The 15,489-nt window shown below is 45.4% G+C and overlaps 2 protein-coding genes across 5 annotated transcripts; one reads left to right on the forward strand and one right to left on the reverse strand.

Moving 5' to 3' along the window:
• Window positions 1-2: 2 nt before the first annotated feature.
• On the forward strand, window positions 3-6,352 carry LRRC42 (leucine rich repeat containing 42). Of its 4 annotated transcripts, none has more exons than XM_084528454.1 (8): window positions 3-142; window positions 514-1,001; window positions 3,160-3,291; window positions 4,380-4,498; window positions 4,912-5,000; window positions 5,081-5,194; window positions 5,359-5,443; window positions 5,863-6,352. In XM_084528454.1, the coding sequence occupies exons 2-8, from the start codon at window positions 529-531 to the stop codon at window positions 6,117-6,119; spliced, it is 1,269 nt and encodes a 422-aa protein (XP_084384580.1). In that variant the 5' UTR covers window positions 3-142; window positions 514-528; the 3' UTR covers window positions 6,120-6,352. The 4 variants fall into 4 exon arrangements, with proteins under 4 accessions (XP_084384580.1, XP_084384582.1, XP_084384581.1 ...); XM_084528456.1 differs by having other exon boundaries at window positions 65-146; XM_084528455.1 differs by having other exon boundaries at window positions 141-230.
• Window positions 6,353-8,716: 2,364 nt separating this feature from the next.
• Window positions 8,717-13,455, reverse strand: LDLRAD1 (low density lipoprotein receptor class A domain containing 1). Its single transcript, XM_084528098.1, has 6 exons — window positions 13,224-13,455; window positions 12,751-12,805; window positions 11,440-11,574; window positions 10,979-11,116; window positions 10,681-10,809; window positions 8,717-9,828 (listed from the first exon to the last, which is right to left on the reverse strand). Exons 1-6 carry the CDS (start codon window positions 13,242-13,244, stop codon window positions 9,683-9,685), a joined length of 624 nt encoding a protein of 207 aa, XP_084384224.1. The 5' UTR covers window positions 13,245-13,455; the 3' UTR covers window positions 8,717-9,682.
• Window positions 13,456-15,489: the final 2,034 nt, after the last annotated feature.

Consider the following 15,489-nt stretch of genomic DNA (forward strand, 5'->3'; position numbering starts at 1 on the left):
CGGGGCCGCGTCCCCTCAGCGTCCCCTCAGCGCCCCGCTCCCCTCCCGCTGCCCGCCCCCGGCGCGGCCCCGCCTGCTGCGGGATGGGAGCGGCGAGAGCGGCCCCGGCTGAGGGAGCGGCGGGGCGGCCCCGGCGGGGCAGGTAGGTGAGGGCAGAGCCCCCCCCCGGACCCCTCAGCACCGCTCCTGCCTTGCGCACCCTGCTCTGAGAGCCGGGAGGGGGCTCCTCGGTCAGGCTCGGCTGCCCTGCTGCGGGCAGCCATTTACCCTCCTCCTCCTCTTTCTCTTTCTCTTCGTTCCCCTCTTCCTGCAGCACAGCTGTGGCCCCCCTCACACCCCAGCTCCCTTTCGCCATCCCAGTGTCCGTGGGTTGATGGCAGGCAGCACCCAGCCCGGCCCTCCTGGCGCTGCAGGGTTACGTGACAACCTGCACTCGGGGCACCCAGGATCGCTGACGGGGCTTGGGGGTCTGTTTCAAGGTGTGTTTTACCTGTCTGCGGTTTGTTTTTGCAGAACTGGACCAGGGGAATGTCGTGCTGGCTCCACTCGGAAAGCTGGCTGGATACCGGGCCGATATACGTGCGTGAAAATGGGAAGCTGCACGTGGTAAACCAGGGTGCGGGCGGCATACACAATGTCCCTCCCAAAGCAAGACCTTTCAGGCTGTTCTCCAGAGGATTTTCTGTGGAGCTCTGCATGAACAGGGAGGACGATAGGGCAAGGAGGCAGAGGACCGATCACTTCATCTTCACGTACACCAAGGAGGGGAACCTGCGATACTCGGCCAAGTCCCTCTTCAGCCTGGTGCTGGGGTACATCTCTGACAACGTTGACCACATTGACTCGTTGATTGGTTTCCCAGAGCAGATTGCTGAAAAGCTCTTCTCAGCTGCCGAAGCAAGACAAAAGTTCACAGAACCAGTTACAGGACTGAGAGCTCTACAGAAGTTTACTGAAGCATATGGCAATTTGGTGCTATGTTCATTATGTCTGAGGAATAGGTAAGTGCATTCAGTAACAAATATCTAGTGCTTTTTGCTAGCATGCTTAAATTTTCCCTTACTTTCTCTCAAAAGTAACTTTCCAAAAAATTTAGGCCTTATAGCACCACCTATTTTTAGTCAACTGACTTGAGCTTCATCTTACTCTGCTGCTTGTTTCCCTTCGTACCATTCCTTTCCTAACAAGTACAGCCCATAGCTGCTGGTTTCACACAGAGATACAAGGCAATACAGGTAATAGATTAAATCCATGTAAACTAAAGGGGGATTTTATTTGAAGGTTTAAACTTGCAACTATTTTTTAACAATGCTAATCAGTATTTGCATAGCAGTCTGTATGTGTAATGCTACCTCAGGTATTTCTTGGGTCATTTTTCTAATTGTACTTAGAAGCATTTCAACATGCCTAGCTGACTGTTCAGATAAAATACACCCTTGCAGACCATCTCGGATTATTTACTATAAGTTTTTAACTCATTTCATTTTTTATCCCGTTTCATTTTGGGTGCTGAGCAGAAGATACAGTCTTGTAGGTGAGAGTTAGAGCCTTTGAAGTCAGGCAGGTTTTACCTTAGCGGTAATTGTGGTTCCTAGCCCCATACTGAACATATCTTAATGAGGTTCTGATTAGAATACAGCTTCTTTTTTTTTTTTTTTTTTCCTACCTTCTCAGTGTTCACGTTTTCTTTCTCTACAAGAGAGTCTGACCAAGCTTAAAACTGAATGTGCTTTTAAAGCTTTGCTCCTACTGAAGTCTTTCCAAGTACTGTAATGAGACTATTTTCCATCCATACACGTTAAAAAGGATGGTTTATCCAGTTTAGAATCAAAGTACAGGCATATTCATCTGAAGTGCCAAGGGTGTTTTAAGCACAGTAGGAATGTTTGATCAGAGGTCAATTATCTTTTGTTTTATCCCTTAAACCTACTCCCTCTTTATTTTTAGTACAGATACTTTTTATGAGCTTAATTCAGAAGTGAAGTTACCTCTGGCATAGTTTGCTATTACAGAAAGCTCAGTTAAGTATCAAGTCTTTGAAATCCAGGAAGTAAGATACTAAAGCACTTTCTGATTAATCATATTTGTGAAAGAGCCCACTCTTCACAAGCCCTCTGTGGTCTACTGAGAGTTGCTTTGCCCTCTGACTGCACGTATTGCCTCCTAGGATTTGGTGGAGTAGTTTGGTAGGTCTACTTGCACCAAGAAGGTGCTCTTACTTCCATGGGCAAAAAGGCATTCAGTGAGGGATGCAATTAGTAAACACACCTAATTTCAGCACTGCAGGTGTTATCCTCAGCAATTGTCTTGCTGTGGGGACTATGAGGTAAATTCAGGACAGATTAGTGAATTCAGGGGTTGTATTGCCGTGGAAATAAGAGGTAAAAGCAAAGGAGATGGGGGTAAGGTAGTAACTGCTACGTGCAAGCAGGGTGTTACTGCATATTCATGCGTGCCATTCTTCAGTGCATTCCTACCTCTAAACCTCCTACTGAATAGTTCCAGCACAGATGTTTGCATGGCTGCGGAGTGAATTGGATCCGGGAACCAACGCAGCTCAAAAAAAATAACCCACTGAGTAACCACTGCCTGGGGTGTAATCACCGCTCCAGTTGGAGTCCAGGGTCCTGCAGGCTTCTTGTTGGACTTAGTCTAGTGAGCTGGGCCACGTCTCTAGCGAAGTATTGTATTTTCACATGTGGAAAGTAAAATTTTACCATTTGGCAAGCTATGCTGATGCATTCAGAATAGATTTGAAACCTGTGTGAATGCTGGTTTGTCTCCACGCCACCTAGATACTAAGGAAGAGCAACTTGTGAATCTGATTTAAAGTAATTTATTCTACATTATTCTGAAATAATACAGTAATAACCTGAAAACAGGCCCCTAATAGTGGTGTTTGCAAATTGAGGTTGTAATTGTTAGTCCATTATTCTGTGTCATAACAAAACAATATTTATTCAAGGAGAAGGCTGGGGATTTGGATGTGTTGTGTGCAGAATGCAGTGTAAAAAAGATAATTACAACAGCTGGCCAGTTTCTGTCAGTTTCTACACAGATTCATATGAGAAATAACTGCCTTATGCTTGTGACACTTGAGAATACTTGAAGATCCTTCTTATGTGCCCTGAACACTGATAGCTTTTTTGTTCTTTACAGATACCTGCTTATCTCTGAAAAACTAGAAGAAATTAAGTCTTTCCGGGATCTGACATGTTTGGATCTTTCCTGTTGTAAACTCGGAGATGAACATGAACTTTTAGAACACCTCACTAAAGAGGCTCTGTCTAGGTACTAATTGCTTGATGTGTATCTAAAGATGACACTTTCTTTTCCTATCACCAAGCAGTTCAAAGAATCCAGGTGTGACTTTACAGAAAAATTTCACAGAAAGTAGTGTGTAAATTTGAAGATTTCGGTTGTTGATAAAACCTGTTCTTGAGGTAAACAAAATACAGAATTTATTGTACAAAAAGAACATGCTCTAAAGGACATGCTAAATCTCAAAGGTGCTATAAATGTGCAAGATAATTCTTGTGTATTTTTATAACTTCCATTGGGCAGGAAAAAAAAATACATCTTAAGCATTTGTTACAGCTTTACATTTTTATTTCCTTCTTTAATGGGTAACTTTTATAAGACAAATTTTTAACCAAACCAATAGGCCAGATGGAGATCTGTGTAAGCACTAGGTTGATGTTTAGTTAATTAATACTTTGGAAAATAAATTTTATTATGTTTGATACTGAAGATTGAAAAGTAAAAAAATAGGGAAAACAGTAGGCAGAATAGCTACTAACTAGGGGATATTACAGTAATATAAAACTTCGATACTTTGATGCATTTTGAGATGAGATTTTGTTTTCAAAGCACTTTGAAAAATGTTGTAATGTTATGTTTTCCCTGAGTTCATCTGTGTTAATAATACCTCATTGTTTACCTAAAAATTGTTGCTGCATCTCTTACCAAATCTGTCCTCTCCCATTTTGCCAAGTGTTTTTCTCTTTTCAGTTTTGAGTGAAGTTGAGATTGGCAGTCCTGATTTAAATGACTTCAATTTATAAAGAACCTCCTTGTCTCTGTTAGCAAATGCTTGTGCTCTAGGATGAGTTTGTCACTGGAGTTCCATGAATAACTGCTCAAATAAGTGCTTCTGTTGAGCTAGCAGAAGGAATATAAAAATATTTGTCAGTCCTACTAACCCAGGCTTCTTTCTTGCTACTTTTATTAATGTTAATAAAAAGTTCTTATTAACCCTTCAGTAGACTGAGGGGTTGGCACAAGATGAGCCCAGACTTTCTGCATAGAGTTCTAAGATATTTTGCAAAGCTGTCTAAATAAAGTGACTGTAAACAATTGTTTTGTATTTCTCCTTCCAGTGTAAAAAGGCTTCTCTTGAAAGACAACGCTTTATCAGATGCGGGCCTTCGCAGAATGACAGCACCAGTACGAGTATTGAAAAAGGGACTTGAGAATCTTTTGGTATTAGACTTGTCTTGTAAGTGCTTCATGGTATAATATTAGAAGCAAACTGTATCTTTTTTTGATAAAGAATTTTTTCTACTTAATATTGAAGGGATACAAATAATTTAATAACAATTCCTGTGAGCCTAGTACCCAGTCCCAGGTTTGACTGCCAGCTTCCACAAGGCACAGGTCATACCTCTAAGTCTCAGCTACTTGTTAATTACGTACATGTCTCTAAGAATATGGGAAGTAATATTGTAAAACTTGTATTTTGATCATTAGAGGAAAAACACCACATTTGACTCAATTTCCAAACATGAATCATCCTACAAAGAAGAGGCCAAAAATCCTTTGTTCTAGTATTAGGTTTTGGAACAAATAGTTTCTTGGTATTTTGTCTTCTTCTACATCTTGCAACTTAACTAACTTTACCTGACATTACAGGTAACCCTAAAATCACAGATGTGGGAATTGGATACATTCTTTGTTTCAAGAAGTTGAACTGTTTGGACATTTCTGGGACAGGTCTCAAGGTAAAAGAGCTCCTAAGTTTAACGGACAAATACAACCAAATGGTCTTTCCTTCTGACCACTTCATTTCCCTTTTCACTAGGATGTTAATGCCGTCATTAAACGAATCCAAACGCAGATAGGCTTGGTTCACTCAGAAGTGCCTCTGAAAGAATTTGATCATAGTAACTGCAGAACAGAGGGATGGGCAGAGCAGGTATGGGTTTTTAAGTCTATTTTACTTTCTAGAAATGTTTCTTATATAATGCCTATGAGGTATTAAATCACCAAATAGGAAATAATAAGGGATAGAGTTGTTTCTGTTGACATTTCTATAAACTTTACAAGAAATATTTTTAACTCTCTCAAATCTTCTTTCAGACAGTTTTGCAGTGGGAGCAGGCAGTTATGGAGGCTGTCAAGCCACAAGAGGACTTGAGATCCAGAACAGCAGCTCAGCACTTCTGTACGTAGTTGAATAGAGACCACATTATTTAATAATTATCTAGGAGAAATATTTTCATGCATTTTGGTAGTACAAATAGCATCTCAGATGTGCAATTTCAGCCATTTGTGCAACTGCTTTACAGTGTGGTGGGAGGTTTTTTGCATGTGTTTTGTTTTGTTTTATATATTTGTTAGATTGCTGGATAACTCACTTAAAATTCAGCATGACAGCAGGCTCAGGGCAACATCTAATCACTGAGTTTTCTCCTTAAAACCCTGAGTCCAAAATAAAAATGTTCATTTCCCCTATGTATGCTTCAGTAAAACAAACAGTATTTCCAGGTTTGCTTGGCCAAAACAATTTGCAACACACATGTACATTTTAAGGCATAATTCTGTTTTTCCTCAACTCTGAACTTTTTGTTTATCCCCCTGTAGATGGCAAGACATGCAGAACAGAGGAAGCAGTCAAATGCAAGTTGGAGGAGACAGAAACCAAAGCATCTGGAAACTTGCAGTTTTATAAGGAAAAAGTTCAAAATTGCCATTCACCTTTGAAAAAGGAGGTTGCAGGCAGCCATGAATCAAAGAACAATAAAAAAAGAGCTTTGGCTGAACAAGAGAGAGAAAGGACTTCCAAACAGAAGCATCTGTGCCTCACAGTGGAGGACTGGGATTTGTTAAATACCTACTGAGTCAGAAAGAAACGAGTCTTTTGTTTGTTGTTTTCTTGCTGACAACGGATTTTAGAGGCGTTCAGAGGGAGTAACAAAGCAGACCAGTATTGTTAAAGCTGGTTGCTGTGATCTGCTTGTGTTATCGTAGGCTTGGGGAGGGGAGGGCTAGAGTCCAGGAGAAGGGTGATGTTACTACTGTATATTTTCAATACATATTTTTTTTCAAATAAAGTTTTTGTTGTCATCCTTAACTAATTCTTCTGACATAGATACCGTTCACAAAAATACTGGTCTTGTCCCTTCTCATCTCTTGTCTCCTCAGGGGCCAAAGACTAATAATAATCACTGCAACTTTTTGGAAGTAAAGCTGTGCTGTGCTTGTCAAGTGCAGCGGGCCTTTACCAGTGCTGCTAGCACAGAAGGCTCAGCCTGTAAAAGCAGAGGCTGTGCTGATAGAGCTCTGACAAAGGGAGGAAGCAAACAGGATAAGGACGGGCCTGTGGGAGGGAGGGAAGCGGAGACAGAAACCCCTCGGTAACGTCGCACAAATTCAAAGAACAGAAGTCCCCTATCTCCTTCCTTTTAACCCAGGAAATGAAAGCTGAAACTGGGTTACTGCAGAGATTAAACTCTACAGCTGTACCATGTCCTGCCTTACAAGCAAATCCTGCCTGTGCTTTGTGCCTTAAAGCCTCCTCTCAGTGTGTGTGCAGGCTTGCCATACGCTAACTGCATCTCATCTAAAACATAAAGGGAAGTGTTCACTGAACAGCACGCGCTTGCTGCAAAAGGCAGAGATACTCAGAATCGTTCTGCTTTGGTCTTTCTGAAGCCAGGAGTACAGCTGTAACACTACAGGTTTGTTTATCATCAACACAGGACTGGAATTCAAACAAAACTGAGGTGCACAGTGAAGCCATCGTTGTGCCCTTTAAGGCCAAGGACAGGCTTCTTCTACTAGTGCCAATTTAGATATCCTCAGTTCAGTGTTTGTCACAATTCAGTAACAAGGAAAACAGCCCATCCTTGGCAATCACAAACACAAAGATGCCAAGAAAGGGAACTTCACCTCAAAAATAAGTAGAGATGAGAGGGAAGCCCCTGCCTCTTTGTTTCTGTATTGCTGAAGTTTCTCCAAAAACAAACAAAGAATGCAAGTATGCTTGTTTGGAAGCCCTACATTTTTTCACAGAAACTCTAGGCTATTTATAGCTTCCACTGAAGACTACATCAGCCCTCTTCTGAGACAAATAATGGCACAAACAGTGACTTAGCAGAACCGCTACCAGGGAGGAAGAAGGCTGTGACACTCACACACAAACCTCCTCCTGCAGCTGGCTTTCGGTTCAGCAGCCAACGTGGATTTCTTTTACTAGCTCTTCTGTGACTGTGAGATCTGCTCATCTGAGCATGCAGAGGCCAGCCTCGGAGCATTGTGTTCTCCGTTTCACATCAGTAAAGCAGCTGGGAGCTGACACCTTGAGGCAGAAAACAGGCGCATTGTGATTTGGCATGAATGGCCTGCCCAGGTCACAGAGTGTCAGTAAAATAGCACGGTGTAGCTTCACTTCTCAGAAGAGGCATTTTAGAGCACTGTGCTTATTACATTCTCCACCCCTGGTAAAGTTAGTCCTTTTCTTAGCTCCTCGTGCTGACCAGCAGACTTCCTCTTTTAAACACACCGTTGTGTAAATTTTATCCTGAGACGAGTTAGGCACATTACCACTCTGTACTCAACCCCCTCATCTCTCCTCAGAGCTCTGAGGCACAAATCCCCCACTGACAGGACTGACAAATACAGGATGGGGGGAATCCAGCAATTGCCACATGGCCCAGCCTAACCAGCATCCTCTTCCCACCCACAGCAAAGGTGAGAGGCTCCACAAAGTCATGGTCATCCCAATATTTTTAAGGCAGAACAAGTTTCTTACTAACCATATTTGCTGGTCTCAGTGCTGAGCATGAAGATTTCAAAGCCCATGAAGAAGGCAAACAGCCGGTGATTGAACCCCATCCGAATCACAAAGCATCTCTTCCCCAAAAAAGAGAGAGTTGCCCCTGAACCGACCCTCCTTGAGCTCTTCTGAAGAAGTGCTGCAGAAATTCCTTGTAGATTCCCCCGGAAATGCTTTGGGGTAATAAGAGGAGCACAGCAACTACAACAAACCAGGATTTACCGACCCCAAATCAGCCTTTTTGAAATGTTAGATGCTTGTGATTTTCTGGTAAAAACATGCATCTCTATTTCATGTTTTGGCTGAGGCTGGAAGCTTGAAAGTGAGAAATGTTTTCCTAAAAAACTCAGTCCCTCCTCTGAGCTGCAGCACTGAGGTGATGCTTTACAGACATAGCGAAAGCAAGCCATCCGTCCCGGCCTGGCATGGCAAAGGAGGGGTTATTAAACACAGCTCTAAAAATTTCCATGGTACCTGTTCCATTATGCAGAATTTTGCCGTCTCATTCTAGGTAAAGCGTGAGTCAGAACACAGCAAAGCTATTTTTAAAAGATCTGTCAGATCTATGGCTGTATCCCAGCTACAAATTAGAACAAACATCCACCATTTATACCAGCCATGGAGAGACGCCGAGTTACAGATCACAGAAGAGAGAGGAAATGAGTGGACTGGCTTTTATTTTTAAAGATATGTGACCTGGGATGGCGGTGGGGAGAACAGTGCCTGATGTTTATTTTGGGCCTAGAACAGTAGGAACACTCACTGAAAATCCGTGTTTTCCTCAGAATCAACATTTTAGACACAGATGAGTGTTTTGGTTTTCTTTTCTTCAAAGGAGCAGAGAAAGAGCACAGCTTTCTTAAATTTCAATGGCATCACTATCCTGCGGACTGCTTTGAAGGCCTGGCTGGCAGAGGAGCAAACCGAGCAGATCCCAGGTCATCCCACAGCCACCCAGCAGTGGCTGCAGCTTCTGGTTTTCTTCTGCTCACTGCTCCAAGGCTGCTGTGGATCCCCCCAAACCTTTTTTCCTTGCTAACTGAACGCAGTGCAATGCATCCCAGCCCAGTGGCTGTTTGTGGAGCTGCCACTCCAAAACTGCTCAGCCTCAAGACAAACACACTTTGGATGTGCCCTGGTCCCCCACGAGTGCCCAGGCTGGTTGGAAGGACAGCTACACCCCACAGGAACACTGATTTTTCCCCACAAACCCCAATACATCCACTGCAGTTCCCTCACCATTACTCTCTCCACGCTGACCTTCATGGTTTGAGCTCTGTGCAGGAGGTGGCCCACATGGTGGCTCCCCAGACGTGTCACCCAACACCAGGCCCCACAGGAAGCCTCCCAGCTGCATCAGCACAGAGCCTTCAAAGCAGCTGCCGAAACAACCCGCAGACGTGCTTTACACACCAACACCACCTTCTCCTGCCCATGGACATCAGGAGCATGGAGATGTGTCAGAGGGAAGTGCTCTTGAAGGTGTCCCACAAGCTAGTAGCATGGCGCTGCTGTCCCCACACCGTGCTGCTGATCGGGCCGGAGCTTCCAGAGCAGGACAGCAGCATGGGAGGTGACAGTGCAGGAAACACCTCACCACGACCAGCATCTCCTGGTGCTGAGGCTTCACGGTGTGCAGAGGTACTCATCGGACCAGCTGGTGCAGTGCTGGATGCTGTCACGGCACAGCGACCTGGGCACGCAGGCGCAGTACTCGTAGAGCACGGGGCTGCAGCTCCACCACGCTGACCCGCACGGAGGGCAGGCGGACACTGTGGGGACAAGAAACCAGGAACAGAAATGCTGCTGCTGCACTCACCAGGAGCCTCCTTCCTAACGCCGGCAGCTATTGAAAGGACACTAGTGATGACCTTGAGTCTGCAAACCCACCAAAGAGACATTTTTATGATCCTTGGGGCAGAGATGCCACCCTGGGAGGAATGGCCAGCTGTAATTCACTTGTTTAGCAGGCTACCCTAGACAAAGCTGCTGTTACAGACAGGTCTCACCGGGGGTTCAAAACCTCAGGGGTGATTTAGGAAGAAAGCTGCTGCTCATTTTTGAGTAGAGGTGGATTTAAGTCACAGAGACACACTCAGTCCCCCCTTGGTCTTCGGGACATACCTGTCTCCTGACCAAGGACCAAAGGCTGGTTTTGAACGATTGCTGCTGCTACAGCTGTGCATCAAGGTGGAAATACTCTGTTCTCAACAAACCACAGAGAAGGAACAACTTTTGGGGTTGGGAGCAAAGAATCATCAAATCCTTTAGGTTGGGAAAGACCTTCAAGACTGTTAACTCCAACCATCAGCCTGACCTACCAAATCCCACCACTACGCTACATCCTTTAGAGCCATGTCCATAGAGTCATAGAACCATTCGGGCTGGAAAAGACCTTCAGAGCATGGAGTCTCTCCCCTCTTTGCTGCCTCCAGTTTTTGGATGTTGACATGAAGGAGCCCACAAGGTTCTCTCAAGACCTAGCCCAGCCATTTTGTGTCTCAGAAGAGGACACGAGCCTCCACTTGTTCCCAGCAGCATTAGTGAGCACCACTCCTGTAAAACCTCTTCAGTCTCTCATGAGAGCAGGCCCTTTGCTTACTGTAGCCAGAAGGCAGACTTACAGCTCCCCATCTCGTCAGAGCAGTCCCCGCAGTCATTGATCCCGTTGCACCTCTTGTCAGCATAGACCCAGTGCGCAGGGTTACCGCAGCGGAAAACCAGGTAGGTGGGGAGGCTGCGGGGCAGGTCGCCTGCAAGGGCAGAGACAGAGCCCATGCTGAGCTCTTGGGGCATGGCTGTGCCTGCTGAAACAGGGACAGGCAGCTAACGAAGTGGTTAAATTACAGCCCAGTTGGTGAGACAGGTCTTCAGAGCACAGCAGGAAGACCTGGGTGGGAAGATCTCAATGAAAGTGCTCACCACAGAGTTCCTCCTGCTCATCCTCTCCGTCTCTGCAGTTGGAGGTTCTGTCACAGACCTGGCTGGCCGGGATGCAGGTCACTCTGTCATCGCACAAGAAACCTGTCCGGTTATTGGAGGCTGCACAGAGGCGGTTCGCTGAAGGGAAAGCAAGGGACACTATTTTCTGACAGTCTCATGCTCACGGATGGTATGGGGAAGAGATGAAGAAGATTTCAAAATCAAAAGGGGGGGAATTCAGAAATTTATTTGTCATCTGGAAATAACCAGGGCCCAGAACCCATCTCCAGTGTCCTCCTGGTGAGTGCCAGCAGCTTGAATTGTGCCACCTGGCATTTCCACAGCCGAGGATCAGTTCACAGCCACCCCTCTCAGCCCCTTTCCTTCTCCCCACCACCGTTTCCCTCAGCACCACTTTCCACCTCTCCCATAGGGCCAACGACGACCCTCACAGGACTGACCTGGTGAGCGTGGTGGGAGCCCCAGCGCCACCGCCAGGCCCACGATGGCCACCATGGCAGCCAGGAGGAGCAGTGAGGTGACACAGACACATCTCGGCGGGCAGCACAGGCGGGCCCCACGCGGCCAGCAGCAGCCTGTCGGGAGGCAAAGGAGAGAGGTGAGGGGCTGGGGAGGGTCCAGGGGGGCTCTGGACTGGTGGGGAGATGCTGAGGTGTGTGTGTGACTCCTCTGCCATGCCAGCAGTTGAGTTTTAATAGCTGGGTTCAGGCACTTCTGTCACCCAAGGGTGAATTAGCAGCTCAAAATGGTGAGAACTGGACAGCGAGCAGCCCCTTTCCCTCCCCAAAGACATCGCAGGATACAACAGGCTGCAGCCTCCCAGGGAGCCCAGCCTGCAGAAGGTTACCCACATAAATCAAGCAAAATCAGGAAGTTAAAGGCCAAAACCACAGCCATTGCAACACAGAGCAGCACACGTACGAGCTGACCAGCTGCCTTGGCTCTTGGCAACGCCAGAGCTGCGTGTCCAAACCCAGCAGTAACTTCTCTCAGATTCCTCTCTGTTCCCAGACCGACAGGAAAAAATGAACGTGGTCATCTGAGAAACACACACACTTGCGTAACGGGTCACTTAAGACAACCCTGTGTGAATAACTGGATTTTGGTGCTTCTGAACGTGAAGAGCCTTGATGAAAAAGTTAGGATTTCTTAGCTGTGCCTCACACTCGCTCAATTGCTGCGTGTTGTAGAAGGCAAAGACACACCCATGGCTCAGCCACAAAGGGATCCAGGCTGCAGTAACCAACCCCTCCATCAGGCATGAACAGGAATCAAAGGCAGGACATCTCAGTTTAAAAGCTAAGTGGTGAATTACAACGTGTCTGTGCCTACAAGACAATGCCTTTGACCAAACAGACACGAGTATAAAATAATAGCAGTGAGGAAACGCTGTTATGAGGCAATCTGCAGGTTTCCTGTTGATTGTATGTGATCTCACCTTTTCTTTCTTAGTGTGGACAAAATTTGCTGAAGCTTAAAGCATATAGAAAGCCCACAGAAATAGCTATAAGCCTCATCTGCAACAGAGGAATATTACATATCATGTTACTATACCATAAGACTGCCAACTCCAGGCCAACAAAAAGCAGCTGAAGTCTATTAATTTTATAGTCTGGATGTTTCACTACAGAGGGGGAAAACATCAGTCTCAACAGATCATAAATACTGCCTGTATTTTACGCTGCCTAGATAGTTTCAGTTGGTTTACAGTTCAATAACAAAAACGTTAAGCTCGGCATTAAATTCATTACCTCTTTCTTCAGAGAAGGGCTTTGCTGGATCAAAAGGAGCTACATCACCGTTCCTCTAGAAGGAAAGGAAACACCGCTTACAGAAGTGACATGTGATAACCATGCAACGTATGCTTTTCTAGTTCTCGTACCATCTTATCCAGGAATTAATATGTAAATATGGATAGACATGGCGATAAATATTCTACATACAAACAAAAATTACCTCAGTGGAAACCTGACCCAGATTTGGCTCACAAAGCGCTCAGATTACCTTCCAAATCTCCGTTTCCTATTTGTACAACATGTGCTAACTCAATACAGAAGTATTGATATCAAGTGCCGGACTTGATACCCTTTTGTATCAAAGCAGATGAAGTAGACATGACTACAAAACTCAGAAGCCGCTGATAGAGAAGTTAAACAACGTTATCGAGAACAAGTGTACTTTAGGAAACAGTTGCACATCAGATTTTTCCAGAGCAGGGCCATACCTGGGGGTGAGTTTTGTTCATTCCTCCTGCAGCCACAGTCTTCACAACAGCCCAGCGGACCACAAGGAGCTCTCTGCACCCCAAAATTCAACCATGGTGCCAGCATACACCGGCTGTAACGTGAGCGATGTTACCAGGATACAAAATGCAACAGAGGGAGGAAAGCAAGGAGCACGGTGCTGCCCAGCACATGTGCAGGAGAGGCCAGGGAAGGCAGGCTGAGCGCTTGCTCTGGTCGGAAGCAGGGTTTGCAGGCTTGCTTCTCATCCCTCCCAGCTGATAAAGGGCCCAGAGACTCCTGGATACTGTCAACCCCACTGCTGCTCCTGACACACATGGAAGACAAATGCTCACCCCCTAGCTGACACAGCTTGAATTTGCCTTGGTGCCAGCCAGGAACCAAAGGACAGGAATTGAAAAGGCCTGAGGAAGGGAATTCAGGTCATCTTCACCCAAAACTCCTTTCCCCACCTCTTTCCCAAAACAAGGCTGACACACTGGCCTCTGCCATAAGCCCAGGCTCCTACAGGATGATCAGGTCTCGGCAGAGCTGTGCAGGATACAGCCACCTGGAACAGCTTCCTCGCTTAGGCCATAAGCACAGGCAGAGCAAATCCTCCCGGGTCCTCTTTTATTCATGTACACAAGTTTCCAGGCCTGCAGTAAATCTCCGCATGAAATAGATTGCAGCTTCTGAACTGGCTGCAGGCTTCAACACTGCATGCAGAGCGGATTTGCGATTTCAAAGACAAAATGCTGTGAGCTCACCTTCCTCATGCTTGCAGAAGGGTCCCCAGAACTCAAGCACCTCCAAATTGTTGCCACCCCACAGGATCCTCCCTCCTAAGAACCAGTTAACCAGGGCTTGGAGAAGTTGGCAGCTGTATTGCCTAAAAGCTGGCCCCAAGACAGTTTCACCAAGTGAATTGATGCAAAACAACAAATAATGCCTGATACGGAGTAACTACTGCCCTCTCCATGCCCAAGCACACAACTCACTCGTGATTGCCGTGAGTTACAGGCTTCTTGGCAACGGCACGTGCCAGCCCTGCACTCACCTGCACCAGCCCAAGTTAAATACAGCCTTCCTCCTTCAGCAGGGCAACACCCATTTGTCCAAAGCAGAAGCTTCTCACTGAAATCTATCACAATTAAACTTTGTGCCAGAAAGCTCTCCTGGTTGGAGAGGAATTTGGGGTGAGAACACCAAACGCCAGTTCACAAACAGTCCGTGACTCTAGGCACTCACCACACCATGGAAGAATGAGACTAAGGGTTAAAACCTGTGTATCAAATTCCAGATCTTCTGCTTTTCAGAGGGGATGTTTAAGTTTCTAATCTGACTTGCTACAGAATGAGCATTTTGAACCTTCAAAAAGCTTTCGGTGATAGCGAGCTTGGCAACAGTGCCACGCACCAGGTCAAGCAGACTCCCTATGCACATCCCACAAACCAACCCTTAAAAAAAGCATTTAAGATGTGGAGTAAAACAATCCTTAGAGACAAATGTCCATAAGAACTGTCATCTACCACTGTTTCCTACAGCAAGGTTATCAAGTTCAGCTGTAACCAAGGAGGCAGTTGGTTTCAGATCAGTTACACCACATCAGACCACCAGTCCAAAAAAAAAAAAAAAAAAAAAAAAAAAGACTTGAGAATGAGGTAACACACACAAGCAACCCTTCTGAAGCGCAAAAGCTTCTGAAGCCCAAGATCAGAGTATTGAAAAGGAAATAAAGATGAATATATTGAGAATGATTGGAGACCGCTAATTCTATCACCCAAAACAAAAACCCTAACACCCACACAGAAGTGCCATGGCTGCTTCTGCCAGTGGTGAATCACACACACTTGAGAGATGCCTCCCTGATGTCAGGATGACTCTATTTAAAAGCTGGTGGAAGTTCAATGGAACACAAGCCTAAAGAGAATATAAAATGCTTTCTTTCTGTGATTTCAATAATTTAAGGCCCTTCACTTAAATAGTGGTCTTGGGCAGAGATCAAACCCAAATTGCAGCCTCTGAAAATGAAGATGTCAGGAAGTTAAACGTTTTTTAAAAAAATAAGTAGGAGAAGCCATTTTGCAAAGTCAAATGCCAAGATAGCTTAAATACTCCACTTAGACTAGAAATCTTGAGAAACAGTTCAATTATCGCAGCCTAGGCAGTATCCAATTTTACTAAAGAAAGCTGCTTTGACATGAGCTTATAAGCACAGCATTTAACAAGTTCCTTAGGCTCTGGCTTACCTTGGAAACAGCAGTG

The sequence above is a fragment of the Aythya ferina genome (genome assembly GCF_964211825.1).
Source record: "Aythya ferina genome assembly, chromosome: 8".
In the NCBI taxonomy this organism is placed as follows: domain Eukaryota; kingdom Metazoa; phylum Chordata; class Aves; order Anseriformes; family Anatidae; genus Aythya; species Aythya ferina.